Raw genomic sequence first — 26,491 nt, forward strand, 5'->3', positions numbered from 1 at the left:
AAAACAATATTGTAAAAATAGCAACAATTCAAAAATCCTTTATAAATATATTTATTGAATAATACTTCAACAAAATATAAATGTAAATTCATAAACTGTGAAAAAAAAATACAACAATGCAATATTCAGTGTTAACAGGTAGATTTTTTTGTGGACATGTCCCATAAATATTGATGTTAAATATTTATTTTTTTGTGAAGAAATCTTTACAATTAAGTTCATGAATCCAGATGGATCTCCATTACAATCCCCAAAGAGGGCACTTTAAGTTGATGATTACCTCTATGTGTAGAAATCTTTATTTATAATTGAATCACTTGTTTATTTTCCAACAAGTTTTTAATTATTTTTATATCTTTTTTACCATATTGTTCAAGAAAGACCACTACAAATGAGCAATATTTTGCACTGTGATACAATTTAATAAATCAGAAACTGATTACATAGTGCTGTATTTTACTTATTAATCTCTTTTTTTCAACCAAAAATGCTTTGATTAGGGGTACTTGAATTAAAAAAATGTTCACAGGGGGTACATCACTGAAAAAACGGTTGAGAACCACTGAACTAGAACATAAAGTTGACGGGTAATAAGAAGATAAGTGTTGCCATCTGCTGGTGACAGCCAAATGCCTGTTTGTAAACTTGAACTCCATTTCCCATCATGCACCTGTGAGCGGAAGCCGAATTCAAGCCTAACAGTTGGGCGCGCTATAGAGACGTCTTCTGTTTGTATTTCACCACCAAACACTCCTTTTAAATGTTTTACTTTACCAGCCTATCATTTAACATGCATACCAAAGTCCTGCTCGCCTTGTTGGCCATTTCCGCACCTTATATCCCCAACGTGGTGGCATGAATAGCCAAAGGCTGAGGTCCGTCAAAGTCGGGGACTACAAGAAGAAAGGTAAGCTCTTGTTGTTGTCAGCAAGCTCGCTAAGTTGTCATGCATGTAATAGTAGTTGTGATTGTGCTTAAAGTAGTATGTTTTCTAACTTAAATGGTGGTCACGTTGTAGGTTGATATATTTTACTGTTTATGCAAGTAGCATAATAGCCTAAGTTTATCCCTAAGGACGCTAACTATAGCTTAGCTTTAGAAAGCTCTCAATGTGAATGTGGTTATTTGTCAACAGTGTGTGGTTTAAATCATCTGCAATATCTGAGGTATTCCTGAATTCCTTTCAAAGTACATTATTTTACACGGAATGATCAAAGGTTATTAATGGCATAATAAGAAGATCATAGTACTTACCACTGTGGTAATGTAATCAATCAAGTTAAAGGGGATTGATTGATTATTTTATTAGTAGATTGCACAGTACAGTACATATTCCGTACAATTGACCACTAAATGGTAACACCCGAATAAGTTTCTCAACTTGTTTAAGTCGGGGTCCACGTGAATCAATTCATCCACAGTCCTTATGTAAGACAAGAACACGTGTTTTTCCATCCATCCATCCATCCATCTTCTTCCGCTTATCTGAGGTTGGGTCGCAGGGGCAGCAGCCGAAGCAGGGAAGCCCAGACTTCCCTCTCCCCAGCCACTTCCTCCAGCTCCTCCCGGGGGATCCCGAGGCATTCCCAGGCCAGCCGGGAGACATAGTCTTCCCAACGTGTCCTGGGTCTTCCCCGTGGCCTCCTACCGGTCGGACGTGCCCTAAACACCTCCCTCGGGTGGCATCCTGACCAGATGCCCAAACCACCTCATCTGGCTCCTCTCGATGTGGAGGAGCAGCGGCTTTACTTTGAGCCCCTCCCGGATGACAGGACTTCTCACCCTATCTCTTAAGGAAGAGCCCCGCCACCCGGAGGAAGCTCATTTCAGCCGCTTGTACCCGTGATCTTGTCCTTTTGGTCATGACCCAAAACTCATGACCGTAGGGGAGGGTGGGAACGTTGATCGACCGGTGAATTGAGAGCTTTGCCTCCGTCTTATCTCCTTCTTCACCACAACAGATCGATACAGCGTCCGCATTACTGAAGACGCCTCACCGATCCGCCTGTCGACCTCACGATCCACTTTTCCCTCACTCGTGAACAAGACTCCTAGGTACTTGAACTTGACATGTGTTTTTCTTTTTTATTTAATATTAGTGTGAATGTTGTCCTTCTATATGTGTTGGCCCTGCGATGAGGTTGCGACTTGTCCAGGGTGTATGCCGCCTTCCGCCCGAATGCAGCTGAGATAAGCTCCAGCACCCCCCGCATCCCCGAAAGGGACAAGCGGTAAAAAATGGATGGATGGATGGTATTCTCAATATTAGATAAATGCGATCAAAAGTCTGCTTCCAATGGAGCCTATAAATTAATAATGTTCTGCCCAGGGCTGGGCGATATGGCCTTTTTTTAATATCTCAATATTTTTAGGCCATATTGCGATACACGATATTTTGCCTTAGCCTTGAATTAACACTTGATACATATAATCACAGCAGTATGATGATTCTATATGTCTACATTAAAACATTCTTGTTCATACCACATTAATTTATGCTCATTTTAAACTTTCATGCAGAGAAAGAAATCACAACTAAGTCCATTGACCAAAACTGTATTAATTAAACAGTTATTAGCAGGTGAGTTTTCAAATGATGTTCCATTTTAGCAGTAACACTACTTCTGGTAGAAACGCTTGTGCCCCACACTTGACAAATTCAAGTTGTCTCTTCGACATCCCTGCTTGAAGCCGAACCACCGCCAGACGATGGATCCCCTGCTGTTTTTCTTGGGAATTAATTTTTCCTTTATTCGCACATTTTTCTCTCGTATTACCACTCACACAGCTTCACGAGCATCACAGCTAACGTTAACCAGTGTGCTACCTCACTGCTCCGTGAGGGCGTTTACGTATGTGACTTATGACGTGACAGTATGTGACGTGTGTAAGTTTGTGCGCTTGCTGTCTGTGAGAAGGAGACACACGAAGAAGTGGGAAGAGCCTGTAGTTCAATGCCCGCAGCTAAAAGCAACTGCGTGAGAATGTATACTCGAATATCATGATATAGTCATTTTCTATATCGCACAGAGACAAACCCGCGATATATCGCGTATATCTATATATCACGTATATTGATATATCGCCCAGCCCTAGATCTGCCTATAACGCCCTTAAACAACATCCGGACACCTCTATTAAGGTTTTATATACATGCTGTAAGTGTGTGTAATGTAGAAATGGGCACATTTATAATAACATTTAATATTTAGGTATTCTGCTCATTTTAAGCATACGCTAGTGCTGGGCGATATGGTCGAAAAAGTATATCTTGATATATTTTTACTTAAACTCGATATTCGATATATCTCGATATGTATTTTTTGGTTAAAGTATACATATCAAAAATATAAATTTTTGAGCGATATTCAGTGAATGACAACTGCACGGTCAGTGGCACTTTTATTAACCTAGTTAGTCAAGATGGGTATTAAGAGCACAGAAAAGAAACTGATTAAGTACTACAGAATTACATAACATAAATAAAATAAAAAAAATATTCTTTCTACGTAAAATAAATAACATAGCTGTGCAAATAATACAAAATATATCAAACTCAGATAAAAAAAATACATTTGCAGGCAGGCACTTTGTGACGGCGTGGCGCAATGGGAGAGTGGCCGTGCGCAACCCGAGGGTCACTGGTTCAAATCCCACCTAGAACCAACCTCGTCACGTCCGTTGTGTCCTGAGCAAGACACTTCACCCTTGCTCCTGATGGGTACTGGTTGGCGCCTTGCATGGCAGCTCCCTCCATCAGTGTGTGAATGTGAGTGTGAATGGGTAAATGTGGAAGTAATGTCAAAGCGCTTTGAGTACCTTGAAGGTAGAAAAGCGCTATACAAGTACAACCCATTTATCATTTATTTATTTATTTATATTTCCCTTCATGGTTCGATAACCTGAACTATCTTGCCTCTGGTTAGCCTGTCACTAACCAAACGTGACTCATCATAGTAAACAACCAGCCAATCATGGAGGTTCTTGTACGTGCAAGCATGTCTTGGAAGGAGGAAGGTGATAGGTTTAGTAGCCCATGGAGGGGGAGCGGGTGAAAACAAGGAACACAACACATAAGCGGCGTTTGGTAATTTTAACAAGAAATAAATTATATCGACATAACAATATTTTTTACTTCATATCTTGTTTAGAAATATATTGATATATCTTACAAACACGATATATCGCCCCGCCCTATGTAGGGCATTATTTCAAAATAGTATCATGATTTTCGCTTTTTGATTTTCAACATCACTCGGCTGGGATAGGCTCCAGCACCCCCCACGACCCCATAAGGGACAAGCGGTAGAAAATGGATGGATGAATGATTATTACTAACTGCAGACTTCATGAGAGCCAACAAACAATAAAATGTCACTTACTGTACAATGTCTGCTGTCATTAGGATGCCAACTGCTAGGACGTTTATAAAGTCCCGTTTAGATAAAAAATTACTCACAAACCTCGCAAACATAAGAGGGGCGGAACCATGCGTCTTTTCGTGTCGTTCTCGCCATGTCCCTTCTTAAGTTGGCTGTCAAAATGTACCAACTTGTCGGAATACGTCCTCATTCTTTTATTATCAAGGTAAGAGGCATGATTAATGATCTACAGTTAACTTCTAGGGAGCAAGGAAGAGAGTAAAGCGCTCATTTGCCGATCATGTCGAAATGAACACACAGGCTCGTTATCACGGCGCAGCTAACAATAGTGCGTCCGCAACAACAATATCACTAATATATTTTATGGGCGGAATAGAGGACATTTGCATTCTAATTTATCAGTTAAAATGCAAAAAATAATACATCCGTCTTCATGTCTTTCATAATGATTCTGAACGATAGGCAAAAAAAAATAAAAAATTGCAGGTCCCCTTTAAAAGCATGTCACACACAGTCACTCCACAGTACATTCATGTAGTGAAGACAACTCAGCAAAGTCGATTAAATAATGTAATCGCTTCTCCTGCAAGCTGATGGTTGATTGCCAGTGGTTGTAATGCTAACCAAAAAGTCCTACTAAATAGCAGCGCCTGTTTGTGATGCAGCTGGTGAAGTAACATTTTCCAAATTATCAATATTTAGAGTATTTTTCATTTATTTTTAGTCTTCAAATGTATTTGTTGAAAATACTTTCTTCACAGTCCCAAGCGATGTGTCGCCCTCCACAAGCCTTCCTCCTCTGGTGGAAGGTCAGCTCAGTTGCTTCCTGCGGGTAACGGTCAGTCAGCTGATCTGGACGACCCCGAACCCTCCACTGGCGACGTTTGTCAGGCTGCGCTGGTGGGGAGAGTCATCCAACGGCACCTCCTTTAACCCACGAGATGCTTCACTGTCCTTGCAAAAAAACATCAGGACCACCGCCCGCTTCCCGGTCCACCTTAGCACCAAACAGTTCGTCTCATATCTGGCAGGTATGAAACATCAGAGATGGCTTTTTATATAAGTTGCCTTTTTTACTACGAATATGTAACATGTGTCTCTCTTACACAGATATGGGGTCATTGACGCTGGAAGTTTTGAACAAACAGGATCATTTGCTGATTGCTCAAGCTCAGGTGACAGAAATCGCCCGTCTCTGTCAGTTGCACACCATCAGTGGCTTTTACACCCTCTTATCGCCAACTTCTCAGAAACTTGGGGAGTTAGAAGTAAGTCATTATGTCTTTTATATAATTATTTTTCAGTGATGTTCACTCATGTACCAGTGTAGTAAATCAGTAGCGACCGTGCAAATTTTAGATGTTTTTTTCTAAATGCTATTAACTAATTTTAACAAGAGCACAATGCAAGTCCTTATCTCTGTCAACGCTTATTGTCACATTGGGACCCTCCCTTTTACAGCGAAGATTCTTTCCAGATTATTTTATTCGAAGGCTGTCTAATTAAAGAGAGTTGACTAGAATTGAAAATAAATAAAAAATTCTGCAAAAAGAAGTAAGTACAAACAATAGCAATACCACTCTCCACACCTGGTGCATCTTAACACCACTAAAACTAGAGGGAATGATATGTGCGTGTTCAAATAAATAAGAAACAGGATGATATAGTGGCTGCACGATTACGGCAAAAATAAGATCATTTTAATTGATAATTTAGTCACGATTAATTGCATGATTATTGATACATTTAAAAACACGAGCATTTATTGTACTACCAAAACTTAACTTTATATCTAGTTTAAAAAAAACCTGGATATAAATTAGTAACAAATATACCACAACAATAACAGCAATAACAATGGCAGTATAAAAAACAATAAAATGCAGTTTTACCATTTTGTTTTTAATTCATTTGTTTTACCTTTCACACTTATGTTACCACCATGGAGTGTGTTCTTTTTGTGCAAAATAAAATGTAATAAAATGTTTGTTAATTAAATGATAAAATCCTCACATTTATTAATGCAATACATCTTTGGATAGTTTGTCTAGTATTTTCGGTCAAACCATAATAGTTTTGTAAATGTATCAATAAGTGCTTTAAGTACATTATACTTGTGCTAGGTACTTTTTTGAAACTTATTTTGTTCGCCCAGTCAGACCAGATGTGGCACACAGCACTATTATTGTAACGGGGGGAAGTGTGCTGTGTTGTTGTTCTTAGCTTGACAAGTAAAGAGGCGCCTTACTAAAGGCTGTTAAAAAAAAGAGATCGCCTCTCAAGTTGTAACCAATGTTTATACATGCATTAATGTTATATCAAGGATGTCGTTCACAACAACACAAGCAGATGAAATGTGTTGCGGGTGTATGGATTGTTCTCGCGAGCTTTATCCTCGTAGTTAAAGGCCTACTGAAACCCACTACTACCCTCCACGCATTCTGATAGTTTTTATATCAATGATGAAATATTAACATTGCAACACATGCCAATACAGCCTTTATAGTTTACTAAATTGCAATTTAAAATTTCCCGGGACTTTTTTCTTGAAAATGTCGCGTAATGATGACGTGTACGAGTGACGTCACGGGCTGTTATGAATATGAGCGCTGCACACACACACACAGCTAAAAGTCGTCTGCTTTAACGGCATAATTACACAGTATTTTGGAGATCTGTGTTGCTGAATCTTTTGCAATTTGTTCAATTAATATTGGAGAAGTCAAAGTAGAACAATGGAGTTGGGAAGCTTTAGCCTTTAGCCACACAAACACACGGTGATTCCTTGTTTAAAATTCACGGAGTTGAAACTTTACTATGGATCACAGCGGACATGGATCCCGACCACTTGTCAACCAGCAGGCTTCGGTGAGAAAATTGTGGTTAAAAAGTCGCCACTTACCGGATATCAGCTGAGCTTGCGCGTCCCGTACAGCTGCCGTCGACTTCCCTGAGACACTGCGCGTCAACACCCGGCCGTGGACGTACACTTCCGACTATCAGGTACTGTTAAACTCACTAAAACACTAGCAACACAATAGAAAGGTAAGGGATTTCCCAGAATTATCCTAGTAAATGTCTCTAAAAACATATGAATCCGTCTCAATGCAACGCGATTGCAATCGCATTTTTTTTTTATAGGTTTTTTTTTTTTTTTTTTTTTTCAAATCCTCAATATCCTCAAACATGAATCTTTCATCCTCGCTCAAATTAATGGGGAAATTGTCGTTTTCTTAGTCCGAATAGCTGTGTTTGTTGTAGGCTCCCATTAAAATCAATGTGAATATATGAGGAGCCATCAACATGTGACGTCATCTTCTGCGACTTCCGGTAGAGGCAGGCAGGGCTTTTCTCCAGCTGCAAACTTTATCGTGGATGTTCTCTACTAAATCCTTTCAGCAAAAATATGGCAATATCGCGAAATGATCAATATGACACATAGAATGGACCTGCTATCCCCGTTTGAATAAGAAAATCTCATTTCAGTAGGCCTTTAAGTCACTATTTTAAGTGTCTGTCTCGACATCGATTGCTAAGCTCAGAAATGGGCGGTTGAGTGTGTCAGGGATAAATGAGCGCTACCGAACACATGCAATAATGTGCATTAAAAATGATCAATTATCAATTGCCCTCCCACCAAATAAACAGATCTACATGTGACTTTTTCCACCCCAGAAACGCTAAAACCCACACATAAAGAAAGAAACACTTTAGAGCTTAGATAGTTTAGTAATGTTGTCTTATCTGCCCCACCAAGATTGGCTTCAGGTCTGGCATAGGTCAAACTCACTTAATGTCCGACAATTGTCAAATCAAACTCGATTTAAGACCCCCCGAATTTCATTATGAGATTTAAATTCGATTTAAGACCCCCCGAATTTCATTATGAGATTTAAATTTTCCTAAATCGGTGCCATTTTTTTGGTCCAAGTTTTATGGAAATATTATTGTAGCAAAATTATTTGCACAAGTATATCTCAATTTGTTTGTGTGTGTAATCCAATGTGCGTGTGTGTTTACTAATTTGTGTGTCTGTATAGCAATCTGAGTGTGTGTATCCAGGCGTACATGTGTTTTCGATCCGTATACGTATGGTTTAAGTTGTCTGTCTGTCCCTAATCAGAAAGAGCTCTCGATAGGCTATCTACTTCCACGTGACTTTTGCGACACTTCTGCCGTGTAATGTTTGAGCGCACACGTCCATATTCATGAACGTGTAATACAACATGTGCGCGTGCATTCAGAAGTACGTGCGTGTAATACAATCTGATGTGTGCCTAAATTTAACCAACTACTGATGACACCGTGCAATTTAAACCATTCAGAAACAATGTACAGTGAAGGTGCATGAAAGAGATACGCCAAGACCCGCCTTGCGTTGTTTCTCATTGGCTTAAATTGCGTAGTGTCTTGCGTGGTTGGTTAAATGTAGGCACTATGGAATGATGACCTGGTCCAGGATGGGTTATTTCGAGCTGCCTGTACAGCGATTGGAACGTGTAAAAAAAAAAAAAAGAGTTGTATGTCTGTAACTTCCCCTTGCCTTTCCTTGTACTCACCACTAGTTGACGCCTTGCAGCCACTGATCATCTTATTCTGTGTTGAAGTCAACAACTACGGGCGACTCTCAAACACTTGCTCAGAGCAGCCAAGTTTCACTTGAGCGTGAGAGACACGCAAATTTAACCCTTTCACACAAAACACGCCACACTTGTAATTTCTCACACTTATATTCCTCATTTACTACTCCCAATTATTTTCATCATAATAAACTTTGGTTTTGCAACTTGCCATAGTTCGAGTAACTTTGATTGATTGATCAAAATAACCAATCCCAGACCAAGCCATCAATCCACTGTACCTACATTTAACCAACCACGGAAGACACTACACAACTTAAACCAATTAGAAACAACGTAAGGCAGGTCTTGGTGTCTCTCTTTTGCACGCCTCATCTGTACGTTGTGTCTGAATGGTTTGAATTGCGTGTTGTCTTCAGTGGTTGGTTAAATTTAGGCACCCCTCAGATACGCAAACGCAGATTGTATTACACGCACGCACTTGTGAATACACATGCTCAAATTTTACAGGGCAGAAGTGTCGCAAAAGTCACGTGTAAGTAAACAGCCTATCGAGGGCTCTTCGTGATTAGGGACACACAGTTAAAGTTAAAGTACCAATGATTGTCACACACACAGTAGGTGTGGTGAAATGTGTCCTCTGCATTCGACCCATCCCTTTGATCACCCCCTGGGAGGTGAGGGGAGCAGTGGGCAGCAATGGTGCCTTTCCCGGGAATCATTTATGGTGATTTAACCCCCAATTCCAACCCTTGATGCTGAGTGCCAAGCAGGGAGGTAATGGGTCCCATGTTTTATAGTCTTTGGTATGACTCGGCCGGGGTTTGAACTCACAAACTACCGATCTCAGGGCGGACACTCTAACGACTAGGCCACTGAGTAGGCCTAGTGATTAGGGACACACAGAGAATTTTAAACACACGTACGCAGATCTGAATACACACGCAGAGATTGAGATAATCGTTTGCCAATCATTTTGCTGCAATAACCAATAATACTTCCATATTGTTTTACCCTCACCAAAGTTAACGGCAATATGTTGACTTGATACATTTTTGCTTCCTTGGCTGTGGTAATAAACATTCTCCATTGCTTCTCTAAAACTCATAGGTGTCCCTGAGTTTGGAGCCCCTGGTTGAGGTCCATGAGAGCATCAGCTCAGCGCCAACTGCAGATTTCAGCACTGAAGCACTTCAGGTCTCCTCGCTGGCCACTACGTCTGTGGAGCCTGCAGATCTTAAAGCGAGCAGTGAAAAAAAATCTGAGCTTTGCAGCAAAGGAACCACAGCAAGGTTTCTCTCATTATTATTTTAGCATGTCTAAAATGGGATTAAAATCCTCTTTTAAATTTCTGCTTCCAGAAAGAAAGAGCACATGATTTCCCAAACCACCCAGGTGGATAAAGATGAGCGAGTAGAGAATGTGAAGCTGGTAGAGAAACGCGGAATGGCTGTGATTCCTTCCAGTCCGAAACCCTGTGCCCAACCGAGCAATGACATCCTCTCAGGTATGTCACAACAAGTTTTCTTCACACCAATCTCGTTCGATAGATATGGTATGGCTTATTTCAAGGATTTAAGGAACCAGAACACACGAGATTATCACAAAATTTAGTGCCCAAGATCTCAGATTTAGCCCGAAGTGTGTGTGTGTATGTATATATTTATATATGTATATATGTACTTTAATTAATAGCGTTCAATATAATAGGAATTCATTATGAATTGAAAAATAGAATTGTTTGTGATATGTAGGGCAAATACGATCTAAAAACAATTATACCAAACTAAATAAAATAAAAGCCCAGCTCAGCACATTTTGGGACACGTGTGCTCGATAAGTGGTGTCGGTGAGGCGCGGGGGATTAATATCCATTCCTATAGTGCACCATTGGAGTTTAGCAGTCTTAACAGCTTCCGGAAAGAAGCTGTTACTCAGTCTGGTGGTCCTACTGCGGATGTGCTGCAGCCTGCCTGCCTGAGGGTAGGGGATGAAAGAGAGATGGTATGATTGTTGGTGATAACTAGAGCCCTGCTTTCTGCATCTGCTGAGGAAGATGCCTCTTCTGAACAACTTTAACCACCCTCTGCAAAGCCTTCCGCTAATAAGCCGTGCATCTGCTTTGCCATGCCGTAATGCTGGTGCTGAGGGTGGTTTCCACCACACATCTGTCAAAGTTCTCCAGGTCGGAGCGATTTCATCCAGCATGCTACAACTTTTTGAGGAAGTAAAAACATATTCTCGAGCAGACAGGAAGTGTTGTGGCTGGGACAGGGGGGTGTCTGATCTTCCTGAAATCCACCAACATCTACATTGATGCAAATGTTCCACCAAATGTTCTACCTCCTCCCTGTACTCGGACTCATCGTTGTCTGTGATGCATTTCGAAACTGCTGTTTGTGTATTTGTTTCAACAAGCTTAAAAAGTTACATTGAGGAACATCACATGATTACATCATCCAACATGTCCGAAAAGGAGTTGGAAGAAGCCAAGCTTATTTCATCTTTCCTGTTCTCCATGTTTCTTACAGATCATTCAATTACACCATATGTTAAACATGTTCAACAAACATTTGATCCCTTTTTAATTGTTGACAAAAATGTCATACAAAAAGGAGTTAAAAAATGATACAATATTGCTTGTGAAGATACTTTTATTTAATGAGATTAGGATACATCTACTGTAGATATTAGATGAATGTGTGGATAAAACACTGGAGTAAAATCTGATAATAATTGATCAGTTATTCTAGAACGTGGGAGCAAACTTAGGGACGCCATGGTGGTTTCAGCATTGAAATTTGACACTGGTCCTGCGTCGGTTCTGACTGACTTTCAACTCCCACTGCAGAGGGACAACACCCAACCACCCTCCATGTGAGTTGCACAGATAAATGCTTGAAATCCCTCGATGAGACATAGTTTAATAGTATTTTTGTTATGTCTTAAGGCCCTCTCCATCTACAATGTTCCTGGAAAATATCCTGCCTGGCAAGTCAGCTCTCAAGCACGTAAATGACGTTGTCGCAGGAGGTATCCGTCCTGGTGAGATGGATCACATAGCTGTGGATCTCCTCCTCGGCAGGTACTTTACGTATTGTATTTTTACCCATCTTATTTTCAGCCAGTTCACCCTGATCCTAGGACGCTTTGTCTTCAGGTTGAAGACACCTCCTCCACCGCTCAGTGGGGTTGAAGCCCTTTACCCTGAATCTCTGTCCACTCATAGCAGTGTTTGCGGAGACAGCGAGCTCAGCGACCCACAATATGATCAGAGCTTGCTGGAGCATTTGTTTTATAAAACACCTGTGAGTAGTTCATATTTTTTCCTACAGTGATAGGCGTTTTGCTTTTTTGGGGGAATGCATTTCTTGTCCTGTTTGTACAGATGTCAGATTCAAGACTAGATGACGCAGAGGTGGACGTTCAAAAGCAGAAAAACAGTTCATCCAGGACCAAGAATCAGTTAAGACAGTTAGAGTGCAGGATGAGCGACAAGTAAGAGTATTTGACTTACCTTGAGATTTACCTGTCTGATCAAGCCAAAAGACTCATTATTTGCAATGCCTGTATGCTGTCTAGTCCAGTTGAAGAGCTCCATAACTCTCTGGGTGAAGTTGATGTTCTTTTAAGTCCGGAGCAGATGATGTTTCTGAGCTTGATACGACAGGCCAATGTGAGCATCGACTCCATGAGCGTCCCAACAGAAAGCGCAACGCTCCCAGCAAGAAAGTACATGAGCAAAGGGAAAGCTCCTTTACTGCAACGTAATAAAAAGTGGTAGGTGAAGTTTTATAGGGTGCCATTTTGTAATGATTTTAAAGTATTTTAAGTAGTAATCCCTACCTGGAACAGTCTGGTGTGTCTGTCGCTTTAATGCTAATGAGCTGTTGTCTGTCGCCTATGAGGGCTCGGCCTCAAAAAGCGTTTTTGCGCACTTTTTTAAATTTTATTTTATTTTTTTATATACATATCCACTGTAACTACACTTCTCTATCGCAAAAAATGCCATATATCAGGGGTTGTTAACCTTTTTGACCTTTGGGCCCTATTTTATCACTACAGAGGAGCCCTGGCCCTTTGAAGTATTAACACTAAATTAGTAATCTTACTCAAAAATGATATCTACCCTACTTACACGTTACAACCTTGTCAAATGATATGAAACAATGTGTCAATCACAAATATTATTATTTATTTAACACATGAACCTTAGGCATATATCAGGCTGATTAGAACAAATACTAACAAATATACTGGATTAGAAAGGAGTCATAGATACCTGCAAAAAATGCATTTACACACAATTACTTTGTGCTGAAAAAAATTTAATTAGTAATGAATATAGTTAGCCTTGGCGACTAGTCCAAGGTGTGCACCGCCTTCCGCCAGAATACAATTGGGATAGGCTTCAGCACCCCACACGACCCCGAAAGGAACAAGCAGTAGAAAATGGATGGATGGAATAATGAATATGTTTCTTAACTAAGCTGTCAATGAAAATAAAGTGCAAATGAGAATACACCTTTACCGCTTTAGTCATAATTTTTGGGCGTAAGTAACTTTTCTCTTTAGATTTTAACTTTAGCTCCAGACTTCTTCTGTATGCTGATATTGTCATCACTGCCACAAGTGGTGGAATGGTATATTACAATTGAGCATACGGCTTTGTTTTAAGATGTATAGTGAAGACTGCTTTTTTAAACTTTGAAACTATACCAATATGAGGGCAATTGAAATATACTATTGTAGTATTCTTCACCAATTTTAGATATGTTGGCCCTGCGATGAGGTGGCAACTTGTCCAGGGTGTACACAGCCTTCCGCCCGATTGTAGCTAAGATAGGCACCAGCGCCCCCCGCGACCCCAAAGGGAATAAGCGGTAGAAAATGGATGGATGGAATTTATTAGAACTGTGTTGTCAGCGGTCTACCGTTGATGCTGGATTTAGATGTTTAAAAGTAGTATATAGAAGTAGTTTATAAACTCTACTGGGAACGCATCACTTTGTGTGTTTGTAACATTAAAAGCTACAGACACACAAACCAACGTGAATGCAAAGCAAAACTTGCTTTGTTTACCAAGCTTTCCTATAAGCAGTGGTGTGTATACACAGGGCACTAGGACATAGCACCTGCACAACAGCTAAGCACACAGTAGTACACAAGTTAGACGTGCGTAATAAGGGTCATTAATCGAACAATATTGCTGTCTAAAACACAACATTTGTCAATGTAAACAGGTATCAAATAAATATAGATTCAGTTTCTCTATTAACAAATGTGTCCACATCAATGAGCTTAATTTAATCGTTTGTGGTGGACATTAGGTGTAGCAAAAAAAGGCATTTTAATTTTATGACTACCTAAATCCATTTCAAATCGTTAATAATAAATAGGTTAGTGTTTTTCATACCTACCAATGATCTCTTGTGGACACTTTTGACACAGTTCACTTGATCAAGCCTTGCCCAACATTCCACACTGCATAATGATAAAAGTATATGTAGGATTTGTGTCGTATCGTATTAATATTGGTATCGGACCATAATTAGGGCTCCAATATAAGCATTTTACCGGAAGTGAAAAGTGGTATCGGGACACACCTAGTTAAAACATCATTAAAAGTCGCATTTGCATTAAAGGTATCCCAAATAATGATGTGAAACTAAAATACTGTTTCTTTTTTTGATAGCACTTATTTTGTCAAGTATACGTTACCAAAGACTTCCTTATCCAGTCGACGTGGTCGAAATATTACAGGAGAGGGGGAGTCGACCAGAGTTGTTTCCAGCAAAGTCACAGAAGGAGGTATGACATGTTGGAATCAGCCACAAAAGCCTTTTTTAAAAACATTTTTTTGGCAACGTTACCTGATTCACAAGCCACACTTTTATGTATTTTAAGTGGTGACGTTCCATCAGCGCTCCGTGTTTCCTGTGCGCTTCAGTAAAACCGCCATTGAAAAGTGGTGGGCAATGGATCTCCTTTTCAAAATTTACTCCAGAAGAATTGACCAAAAAAAGGCGAGCCTGTTACAATACAAGTTCATAAATTATAATACCTGTGTTCTAACGGCTGCTGTTCTTTTTGCAGGCGGTTCCTGTCGGACAAGCCACATATCCACTGCGCCGTCTACTGCGGAGCAAGCAGCTCAGCCAATCTCTTGCTCTACCAGTGCACGGTATAGAGGACAACAGCGAAACAAAGGAACTAGGACTTCTCAGGGTAAAACAAAATGCCTTATTGGAGCCACTGCTTATTTCAGGTCTGTTCAGCCACTTGTGCTGTTTTGTAGGTGCTGTTAGAACTTTCTACCAACAGCAGAGAATCTCCTGAAACATTACCACACATTATTTGCAGTCCTCAAAGAGAGTCTTCGCGTGTCAGCATTTGCGCAGAGGACTTATCCGTCAACTCTTTAGAAGATTTCACAGAGAATGTCCCCATCCAGCAGAAAGGCTTCAAAGTAGCCTCTCCACATCTTAACCCCCACACAGCCTCTCCTCGTAGATCTCAGCAGCAGATGGAGGAAGACCCAGAGGTCTTATTGCATATGCTGCTCATGGTGCCAGACGGAAAGAACTTCAACTGTGGGCCCATGCAGGCTGTTAATGTCTACTTCAACTGTAAGCTCTTTTGGTGCGATGAGATGGCGAGGTCTGTGGTCAGCTGGGGGCGTGTAAACCCTTCCTTTAACTTTGCTCAGGTACACCCCACACACTGAACTTCCTTTTAAAGCACCAGGAATTTGGACTTTAATTTGAATGACCTTTTTATCTGGACTTTTAGGTAACTCCTGTGGCTTTGACTGCAAAGCTACTGGAGAGGATGAAGGACAATGTGATGGTAATTGAAGTGTGGCAGAAAACCGGAAGCTCCAGTGAGGAGAAACTACTCGGTCTTGTCAAACTACCTCTCCACCAGTTCTACATGTCATTTAGGCAAGTGTTTTAGAGGGTTTTTTTTAGCATTGGTGATACGTCATGCAAACTTGCTAACTCTCTACCCTTTCCTCATTCTCTCCAGGGACTCCAAGATTGCCCAACTTCTTCTACGGGCACAGTACCCTGTTTTAGGGGTGGACTGCTACCTCCCAGTCATGGATGTGTTCTCCAGCACTTGTAATGGACACCTCAGGGTCACTCTGGCTATGGGCCGTTTCGAGCAGGTACTCGCTCTGCAGCGCACCAGAGAAGACGAAATCCAGTCACTGGGCTGCCCCGTGAGACCGGTGCATCTGCTTGATCACCAGCCTCATCCACCAGCAAAGGTCTTTTTTTTCCCCCAAATTGCACATGCTCAGTTGCAATGTAAGTGTTTAAGTATTACTTTCACTTTCACACTTCCTGTTTCTCCCATAGGTGACTCCAGCGCAAGCACGAGCAATGAAAGAGCATGTGTTTATGATTAAGGTTGAGAAGGTCTCTGGGCTGACACCTCTCCAATCAACGGTGTGGGGTGAGGCTGACTGTTACGTCCAGTACAGTTTCCCTTGTCAGGAAGGTGCAGAAATCGACGCAGCCCTGGATGAGCATTGTAATGCACTTTGCTTAGATTTCTTTTCTACTGTTGTATATCATACCGTAGTGTTTTATCTCCAACAGACACCAACCTGAGGCCCTTTCGTACCACCACCACTCTCTGTGTTCCTGACCCAGCATTTGGCCATACAGAGACACACGTGCTTTTGGCTCCTGAGGGCGTCCCAGTCCAAAAGCTGCTGCTCAGCTCTCTTTCAATACAAGGCCTGAGCAGCGGAGGGGGTGTCCATTTTGAAGTGTGGTGCAGGTTTGTAGCCTTTGAAGAAGGGTTTTCCTGCCATTTGTAGCCAAGGTTACTAAAAAATCTAAAGATGCGGGGGGCCACTTAATGTTTACAAATGTTTAACATTTTGTGTGTGTGTGTGTGTGTGTATATATATATATATATATATATATATATATATAAAGACAGGAGGCTTTTGTTATTAAGACTACATTATGACTACATTTTCTCTTTATTGTCTGTTTGATTTATTTTCTACATTTCTGCTTTTAGGTTTAGGTTCTATTTAATTTCTACAATGTGCTATAAGCAAATAAAGGGGAAAAAAAGATCTGCAAATTCCAAGTACGGTGGTCTGGAAGTGCAAAACACTTTAACATCTCATGAAACAAATTACAATTACACAAACCACATTTCCAGATAACAACAATTTAAAATTACAGAAAATGAATTAATAAAAGACAACACAACCAACAAAAGACAAAACAACTTATAACTACACAAACAAATTTAACAAAATACAAAACAACTTACAATTACTCAAACCAAATTACCCACAAACAACACAATTTAAAATGACCAAAAAAACTAACAAAAGACTACATAACAAACAATTGCTAAAATGAATTAACAAAAGACCAAACAACTTCCAATTACGTACACCAAATTAACAAAGAAAAAAAAAACTTACTAATATACAAAACGCCCATCCATCCATTCATTTTCTTCCGCTTAGCCGAGGTCGAGTCGTGGGGGCAGCAGCCTAAGCAGAGAAGTAAACAAATTGAAAAAAAGTACTGCGAAATGTGTTTACAGTCAACCGGTCCACGAAACAGAGGTGAACAAGAGCTAAACGCTGATGGCTTGCCACATGGGCGGCGCCCCGTAAAAGATCTGAGAATGAAAAACAAGAGGGAAAGAAAAAAAAGGCCAATCCCAAACTATGATACTGTAGGAGGGGCACTGTGGGACGAGGAGAAAAACGTTGGCAAACATAAGCACACATTACGACATACAAAAACAAAGGTGTTCCAGCTCAGACAGCCTGCCACATCAGCAGCCAACACACAGTGCACCTTTGTGGTCGAGGGGATGAAGTGGTGAAGGCTTGGGATGTTGTGTGTCTGTGTGTCTGTGTGTCTTTGTGTCTGTATTGTAATGTCCATAGATGCATGTGTGTACATGAGCCTGGAAGTCGCTCCGTTTGGCGTCACAGCCTTGTGCCTTAGAGTGGCATCTTGATCACATGTCAGAGTCCTTTAGGGATAGGTGAAAGGATGTCAGGAGCATCTCACCACAGCGTTCTTACTGGGAGAGTTATCAGCAGCCACAATGCCAAGGCCGGTGCGAGGGCGCAATAATATAGATAATGATTGTTTTGGTTAGGGTGACCAGATGTGTTTTAATAGCTTGTCTATTTAATTGTCCCTTCTGGTCCTCAAATTAATTTGGCCTTGCAGAGAAGAAAGCTTCGCCGAGATGTTATCCAGCTTGCAAATTAGTTTAAAATGGTTAAAGTGCCTACAGCCCTGCCTATCCCATCAACTGCCCATCTCATTATCATGACAGGCAACTTCTGTCTACCTTCAACAGCTGCCATCGTCTAAGGAATTTGTCAATACACAAAGGCAACACACAATCCCAACAGCAAATGAGCTGTTATCATAGTTACAAATACAGTAGATGTCAATGTCCTCGACGAAAAGAGTCCCCCAGGCACACAACAAATGTTTCGTAAGGACAGACAGGTTTTTGTTGTTTTAAGTTAATTTCGAACATGCATACATTTACAATAAGATATGTCACGTATTTCCATTTTCTCATTACAAAATGTCTGAAAAGGCTCTTCCGAAGCTGAACATCTCATCCTGAAGATCTTGTCAATTTTTTGGGGAAGCCAGTCGATCAATTCTATTGTTTAAATTTTGGAGAGCAGTGCAAAAAGAGACTCAAAAAGTCAAGACAAGACAAAAAAGCAAAAGCAGGGAAGATAAGGGAGAAAAGATGGAAGCCTTTGTTGACAGCCAGAGAGAAGAGTTAATTTCACAAGCCAAATTAACAAAAGACAAAATAATTTTTATATGCAGAAACCGGAATGGGAATGTTCCAAATCACAGTTTGACAACCAAGACACTACCGGTAATTAGTTTGTACATGTTTTTGTACAAATTGCCTTTTGTTAATTTGTGAATAGTTTTATATTTTGATAAATTGGTTTTGTGTAATTGTAAATTGTTTTTTCTTTTATTAATTAGTTTTCCATATTTGCAATTTGCTTTGTGAAATGTAAAAGTGTCTTACAATGCCAGGCTACCGTAATTAGACAATCCTTTCAGCTTGTTTATTTTCTTACAGATACTATTACCCGAATGTCAGAGACCAGCTAGTGGCCAAAGGAATTCTCCCCCTGTCCAAGTTGTGTGCCATAGTCACAATGCAGGGACAGCATGGTGATGAGGCCCAGATGTTTTCTTTGCCTCTGCTACCGAGGGCAGACAACAACTTGATGCACCAGCCTCAGCCGTCTGGTAAGCACGCTTCCCTTTGCATGGTATTTAGCAAATGTTAGTACCCTTGCGTGTGCGTTTCTTCAGGCTTGCTTGATGTGTGCATCCGGTACAAGTGCCGTCCCGTGAGAGCTGATGTGCAGACTGGCAGAGGAGCTGCCTCTAATGTGGTGACACTGGTGGTTCAAGTGCACAGAGGGTCCGGTTTGCAGGCAGCAGCCAGGTACTTTCCCAGTTTCCTTTTTTATAGCGCTCCAAACATCTTAAAAATTTCTTATCTTGCTGGTGTGAATTTGCATTGCAGAGTTATATCCCAACACGACGAGAGGTACAGTTACTTTGCTGTCGTAGGAGTGAACTCCTACGTCACCGTCCAGTTGTCCTTCTTGCCCGAGGAAGAGCAAAGGTGCACCCGTTTGACTGCCAGGACCTTCTGCCCAGAGTATAACTACCACACAGAGGTTTGCTGCGACATGCTCGTACACAAGAGCGGCGGGGAGACCTTCAGTCTGGCGGAGCAGCTGGCAGAAGCTGTTGCCATCTTCACTGTTTGGAATAGAGACAACCGCAAAGGTTCAATAACACTTGTCTTTAGTTTTAAACATCCTTTATAGCAGCTCAACATCTTTTCCTTTCAAAGAAAGCCTTTACTGCCTCCTTCAGGTGTTTGTAGCAGACTATCTCCATATTATTCACCTTTTTCTGGTAAGGATTAAATCATAAGTAAAAGTAATGGGTTGTTGGCTACTAGCTCAAAGTTTCTTTGTTTGTACTAAAAATAACACCCCAGGCTGGTTTATGTTACCATGAGTGGTTGAACAACATACTGTAAATATTTTTAAAGTTTTTATTTGTTTTGTGATTAGTGATTATGTTTTTAAAAAATTGCTTGTTGGTCCGAGGAATTTGTCTGACAGTCAAGCTTGTCACTCACCGCTGTCCGTCTACGTACACGCAAAAAACGTTCAAATGAAGCAAATATGAAGTTGCAGTCATGATTTTTGTTATGATAGAATATACATTCAATGACAACTAAACTTTGCTAAATAACTATCATTAACTACCACACACAAATGTAATGCATGTACCGGTAGGTGTATGTTACATACAAGCGTATTTAAGTCATCCTAGTCACATCCGTTCACTTTTGCACCTGATGGTTCGGGTTAGAGCCTTGCATGGCAGCTCCTGCCATCAGTGTTTGAATGTGTGTGTGAACGGGTGAATGTGAAAATAGTGTCAAAGTGCTTTGACTACTTTGAAGGTATAAAAGCGAAATACAAGTATAACCAATTTACATGCTTAAAATTTAGAAGAGGATGGGTTTTATCCTTAAAAATTCTAGGCCAGTGGTTCTCAGACTTTTTTCACCAAGTACCACCTCAGAAAAAACTTGGCTTTCCAAGTACCACCATAATGACCAACATTAAAATACAATCTAAGTTTTAATTAAAAACAAGGCAGAAGTACATTTAAATGTCTTGGCCACTGTAACATTACACACAGTTTAAACAGTAACACTGTGTTTATATGTAGGAAAATAAAACACTGTACCTAAATCAAGTGATTCTTTGGCGTACCATTAAACGGTGCCCACATACAACTTGTGGTACATGTACCACAGTTTGAGAAACACTGCACTAGGCATTTGTATAAAGTTTGCAAACCACTCCTTTAAAAGTATGTTAATCGTCTTGCATTATAATCTGTCATTTATTTCTTCCAGGCAATACTTTCAACCCTCCAAATGTGATTTTGGGCACAGTGAAAATTCCGCTGCTTGATCTCCTCCGGAAAACAACAGGTGAGATCCACTCCACTCACCCGCACTGCGTGATGGATTTTTTTCGCCCCACACAAATATTCTATAGTTGTGTTGATTTTCTGTGCGTCAAGGTATTTCAGGCTGGTTTGGGGTCTACACGCCCCTGGAATCCACACAAACTCAGCACACCCTGGTTGGCGGCCTTGAGATCTCAGTCGCCTTTTCCCACCACTCCGAGCGGGAACGGGTCATTAAGGCTGCTCTGGATTTGGGTTGGGAGCCACTTCAGATCCAGAATGACAATGAATGGCTTAACGAACAGGGAGACTGGGAACACCACACAAGGAAAATATCCCTGACCTTTTCCATACCCAGGGTTTGGATCCCTGTGCACTGCTTGCTCCTGCCGGGACATGAGGAGCTACAGCGATCCACATACTGCTACTTTCGCTACAAATTCTATGAGCAGGAGGCCGTCTGCTCGCAGATGAAACACCCGTGTGTGACTGAGGGCAGCGAGGCCACCGTGACCTTCCAAGGAAGTCGCACTGTTGAGCTAATGAGCTCCCAGCCTTTGTTGTGGTACCTTCAAGAGGAGCGGCTGGAGGTTCAGGTATGGGTTGCTTTCCAGAAAGACAAAAGCCAGCGGCCCCGTGACACTGACCGCCTGGTGGGCTCTGCTTTTATTGGTCTGTCCTCCCTTGCAAAGACACACCAGCAGAAGTTGTCTGTCAGCGGTATGTGATATTTCTGAAGGCTTTATTGTAATTATTTGGCACAGCTAGATTTATATATTCTTGTTTTCTAGGAGTGTATCCACTGTTCAGACGCTCGGCGATGGACCTGCAGGGTGCCGCTCTAAGGGTGCACATCAGCCTGTCGGTAGGCCGTGCGCCGACTGTAGAGGACAACCAAGCGGACTCTGATAGCCAGGAAGAGATCTTATTAGTGGCGACAGAGCCAGCACATCGTACTCCCCCACCTTCCCCTCCAAAAATATCCAATTTGGAAAGTCCGATCAACTCGAGTGAGACAACTGCACATGTCGCTATACCTCAGCCGTCCAAAATTAGTGAGGAAGATTCCTTCTTGGTGGAAATTGCAGTGGACAGGGCAATGCACATTAATCTGAAAGGTGAGCCTAAACTGTGATCTCTCTCTTAATGTGCAGTTTGGTGCTGCTGATGCAAATTAGGATATTAGGCTCTCCAATATAAAAAAACTTTTTTTTACACTTGTACCATCATTGTGGTCAGATTGTCCGAAATCTGGGAGCAGTGAAGGGGCATCATTTCTCTGCGTCTCTTACATCACTGCTGACTCTGCAGAACCAGTGTCCACGGCTGTGGTGGCCAACACAAACCGTGCCACCTGGAACCATCAGCATAAATGCCGGTTAGCGCCATTCTCCAGAAATGAGCTGTTGCATGTTCAGTAGATCAATACTTGTTTTTCGTCAGGCTTTACAAGCAGCTGCTAATTGATCCAGAGCAAAGCCTGGTGTTCAAAGTTTGGCATAAAGACAACAGAGGAGGCAGGTTTATATTTTTTGTATTTTAAAATGAAAATGCATTTATTTTATTAACTCTTTGTTTTGTTTTGTCAAAAGAAGTGGAGCAGGTGATTGGGTTTGCCTCTGTACACCTGTCCCCTTTGCTGTCTGGGTTCCAGTCAGTATGCGGCTGGTACAATCTCATGGATTTCAATGGTCAGTGTAATGGTCAGCTTAAAGTCTCCATCACACCACTGAAGTGGGTCCAAAACTTGCGTGGGCAGAGAAAAGCTTCCAGTGACAAAGCTGGCCAAAACTCAAGTGTAAGGCAAAGATTCAGTGCTACTGCAGAATAAATTGTCATTATATTAACAAGTGTTTCCCTCCCAGGATTTATCCCAGGCTGCACCATGCAGCTACCAGACAAGTGCCACGTACAACAGCTTTCCTTCTCACATCAGCCAATACCCTGAGCAGCACATCTCATCGCCTGACCACTTGGGCAGACTATTTCTCAAAATGTATGCACAACACAACATAGTATCCTCCCACGATACATTCAATTAACAGTTTAAATGTTAAAAACTATTTTGCGGTGCAATCTCTAGTGAGAGCGACCGTCACCAAGAGCACATGCAGAAAGTGCGTCTTCATCATCAGAGTCTTCAGGAACAAACTGAGACTCATTTGGTCTGTAGCAGCAGCAACAGTGGCGACATCAACCTTCCCAGCTCTGTGGTCTTTTCAACACTCAGGTATCTCAGCGCAACATCACTTCTTTCAAAGAATCACAATCAATTCAGCTTCCTTACCCAGGAAGAATCTGAGCGAGCTGGACAAAATCAACCAATATTTCTTCAGTAAGATGGGTAAACGTGATTTTTCGCCCACAAGGGAACGGGACTGTCTTCACGAGAAAGACACCCATAAGGAAAATGAGCTACATCTTCCATCCCAACAAGTCCACAACGGTGAGTGTCTGAACTTCATTGTTCCCTCAGATATACTGTGGACAGTATTGTAGTTCCCGAAACCCACCAAAAGGTCCTGCGGCCTGTTACTCTAAACAACGATGAAATAATCAAAATATTCCAATGCATGTGTACTCACAATAATGTGCATTACAGTAGATCATCTACCTTTCATGGTAGATCCCCCACTATTTGTGGGGGTTACATTCCAAGACACCCAGCGAAACTGAGAATAATGGACGCACCATTATAAAAAGTAATTTTATATTCTAAACTTAATCTAAATTGATTACAGATTGATATCTTGGGGGGTAGCCCTAATATTAAGGCGACCCTACCTATAATATGTCTTAAACTTTTTTTAGACACATTTAGAATTGAGTTTTATGAATAAAAAAACAATTACAGGCCAACAGTTTCCTGCTGTAAAATGTTGGGTATATTGAATTTTGAGACACCGCCCTCTCCTAGATTCATAGCTTCAGCACTCTTGTCTGCTGCTGATAGTGCCATCAAACCACTTTACATTTAAAGGGGACCTAGTATGAATTTTGTCTTTTCTGACTTATAAATGTTGTTACAATTTTCGATACTCGTCAATGCTAAAGCATCAAATCATAAGGTTGATGCATTTTTTTTCCATGAGTTTGCACACTGTTTTGGATGCCTCTGTTCGCTGGGTTTTGCAGTCTGGCTGCGCAGTGACATCACTGCAAGGTGGAAGCACTTGTTTAGACATTAAGTAGAGTTCGAAACCATAAGGCAAGAAACTCTTCCCCCTCTGCTTAAGTCCGAACACAAAAAGGTAAGATAAAGTATTATTTTTATCTTATCGTGGCATGTGCATAATAATACTGATGTGCGACATGCAGTGACATTATTACTGCGAAAAACAGATATTTTATGCACTCTTTGAATTGACCGGCCCGTGTACAGGTGTACCTAATGGTGTGACCGGGTGAATCTATATAATGTTTTTGGAGTTTATTTTTGACAGTGTCTGGAAAAAAAATTGCAGTGGCAACTTCAAGATTTATTTTCAAACTTTGCATTTTACAAAGATAAATAATGATTCATTTGAAGTGGGTCGGGCGTGGTTTCATTTGCAATCTAGGTAGGCCTACAGAATCAAACATCTTTCAGACACACTGAAAAAACGGATTACCAAAGGGACTGCGGAGTAAAATTCACACCGAAGCACATCCAATACATATTATCTGGAACACAAGAAAGTGTTTTAAATGTAGATTAAAATAATTTCAGGTCCCCTTTATGTTGCCTGGGGAAAAAAAATCATAATTCAAAGAAAAAGAAAAGAAATCAACAAACAATGATGAACCGCAAATATGCAGGGATCTACTTGATTTATTTGCTCACCAACTATTCGGTCTTTTAGGTCAATTCCGACTACCAACTTCCACCGTCCTCCACAGCAACTCAACATCTTCTCCCACCAAAGACAAGACCTCAGGCATTGATCTAGAGATCATCTCCAGTCCACGCGACCCTTGCATGTTTTCCCAGGAATCCACATCTTGTCCAACGACATCTGCAGGCCTCCTCGCGCAGAACGTGCCCGAGGTAGAAGCAGAAGACACGGGCAGTGAAGCATGTCGATCACCATGCAGTAGTGAGGATGACGAGGAAGATTACGAGGAATTTGTCGTGGAGCCGAGGCATTTGAACGAGTTGACAACTTTGACGGATAAGACCAGTCCTTGGAATAGCATCGTGTCAGACTCTGTTTCAATTGCCTCTGAGTGCCCAGAGGCTGAACTGAGTCAGGATAATGAAGATAAAAGTCAAAACAAAAGACAGGAATCCATCAGGAAAGACGCAGGAGAGGCGAGCCAAAGCCATTCCAGTGACAGTTTTGATGGTCTGTTAGAAGAGGCATCAGACACAGACAGCGACCAGGATGTTACGCTGCAAACTGTCAATGCCAACATGGCGGGTGATGCTGGGTCATTGCCCGATGAGGCTTTGCAGGCCGACAACCCCAGACTCCAAGTGTATCCTTAACTGTGATTGTCTGTCTTTGAGAAGCTTGTAGGATTCCATTATGTCTTGTTTTTAGTTTAACTCTTCGCTCAAAGCTTGGTCCCCAACTTTTTCCTGCCCCCACGCCAGCTGGAAACCTCTCTAATGGGCATTCGCTTAGCGCCCTCATTCGCTAATTCGTCCAGCGACACGGTAAGTTTATTGCTCAATAATGAGAAACCAATCAGTCACCATTCAGCTGACAGACTTGCAAGTGCAGGACGTGGGGGCCCAGGAACACTTTACACACACACACATCAGATAAGATGAGTGAAGGTGCGTACATAATCAGTACGCAAACATCACTATTAGCGTGTGTGTTAATACATTACATGTCGAAAGAGAACGCCTGCTAAACACTTATGGACCCTTTGAAGTCTTATGTCCACATGTTTGACTAAGCATTCAAAAAAATCAGGTAAAAGGTTGGATGTTTTTATCACACAGGACTATTCAGAGGCATGACAATATCTGCAGCTGCATTTGTTTTTTTTTGGTCATTACAAGAACAAAACATTTCCTCTCCACCCTGAAAATTAACCCCTTCATCTCAAGTAACAGGTGCGAGTGTTTTTGAGCTTGGGTGATTGTATATATTAGTGGAATACTGTACTTTAAACTTGTACTTCAAGTAAAGTATGCAGCCATTGCATTTTAATAACTGCAGTTCAACTCTTGCTCTACACTTGCAGGACCAGTGCGCTCTACCTCACAGGGGGCCTTGGCTGCATCCCAACATGTCACCTACATCCATGAACAGAGAGACGCAGAGATTAAGTAGAATAATTGCTCCTACCTTCGAATACGATGATGATTATTAGGACAGTGTGTGATTATTTAACATGAATTCATAAGCAGGTATGCAAACACTTTTTTCTCCTGTAAAGTAAGAAGGATATTTTGTATTTTTATAAATAAATGTGTTCTTGTCCATTCATTGTCATCGGGTGTGCCTGTGTGACAGCATCTGAACAGAAAGCAACAGAT

General features: G+C 41.2%; 1 protein-coding gene across 6 annotated transcripts; it reads left to right on the forward strand.

The window, feature by feature from the left end:
- The first annotated feature begins 647 nt into the window (after positions 1 to 647).
- LOC133536799 (C2 domain-containing protein 3-like) lies at positions 648 to 26,437 on the forward strand. Of its 6 annotated transcripts, XM_061877364.1 has the most exons (34): positions 648 to 907; positions 5,144 to 5,413; positions 5,493 to 5,650; positions 10,073 to 10,254; positions 10,324 to 10,469; positions 11,707 to 11,839; positions 11,913 to 12,047; positions 12,123 to 12,270; positions 12,351 to 12,460; positions 12,545 to 12,742; positions 14,658 to 14,773; positions 14,870 to 14,988; positions 15,059 to 15,190; positions 15,261 to 15,671; positions 15,755 to 15,906; positions 15,992 to 16,235; positions 16,327 to 16,501; positions 16,570 to 16,753; positions 19,085 to 19,257; positions 19,324 to 19,459; positions 19,541 to 19,809; positions 20,963 to 21,040; positions 21,133 to 21,738; positions 21,810 to 22,136; positions 22,258 to 22,396; positions 22,462 to 22,535; positions 22,611 to 22,816; positions 22,884 to 23,014; positions 23,102 to 23,248; positions 23,310 to 23,464; positions 24,861 to 25,476; positions 25,561 to 25,657; positions 26,012 to 26,065; positions 26,197 to 26,334. In XM_061877364.1, exons 1-33 carry the CDS (start codon positions 856 to 858, stop codon positions 26,042 to 26,044), a joined length of 6,252 nt encoding a protein of 2,083 aa, XP_061733348.1. In that variant the 5' UTR covers positions 648 to 855; the 3' UTR covers positions 26,045 to 26,065; positions 26,197 to 26,334. The 6 variants fall into 6 exon arrangements, with proteins under 6 accessions (XP_061733348.1, XP_061733344.1, XP_061733347.1 ...); XM_061877360.1 differs by lacking the exon at positions 26,012 to 26,065 and having other exon boundaries at positions 26,197 to 26,437; XM_061877363.1 differs by lacking the exon at positions 26,012 to 26,065 and having other exon boundaries at positions 23,388 to 23,464; positions 26,197 to 26,437.
- The last annotated feature ends 54 nt before the right edge of the window (positions 26,438 to 26,491 follow it).

This window comes from Nerophis ophidion, linkage group LG18 (assembly GCF_033978795.1).
Source record: "Nerophis ophidion isolate RoL-2023_Sa linkage group LG18, RoL_Noph_v1.0, whole genome shotgun sequence".
Classification (NCBI taxonomy): Eukaryota; Metazoa; Chordata; class Actinopteri; order Syngnathiformes; family Syngnathidae; genus Nerophis; species Nerophis ophidion.

Bases quoted from the DNA above. Each gene is read 5' to 3' on its own strand.
- LOC133536799 (XM_061877360.1), top strand. From the start codon at position 856: ATGAATAGCCAAAGGCTGAGGTCCGTCAAAGTCGGGGACTACAAGAAG. The intron at 5,651-10,072 runs GTAAGTCATTAT...TAAAACTCATAG, and splicing joins AGAAACTTGGGGAGTTAGAA to GTGTCCCTGAGTTTGGAGCC. The intron at 15,907-15,991 runs GCAAGTGTTTTA...CATTCTCTCCAG, and splicing joins CAGTTCTACATGTCATTTAG to GGACTCCAAGATTGCCCAAC.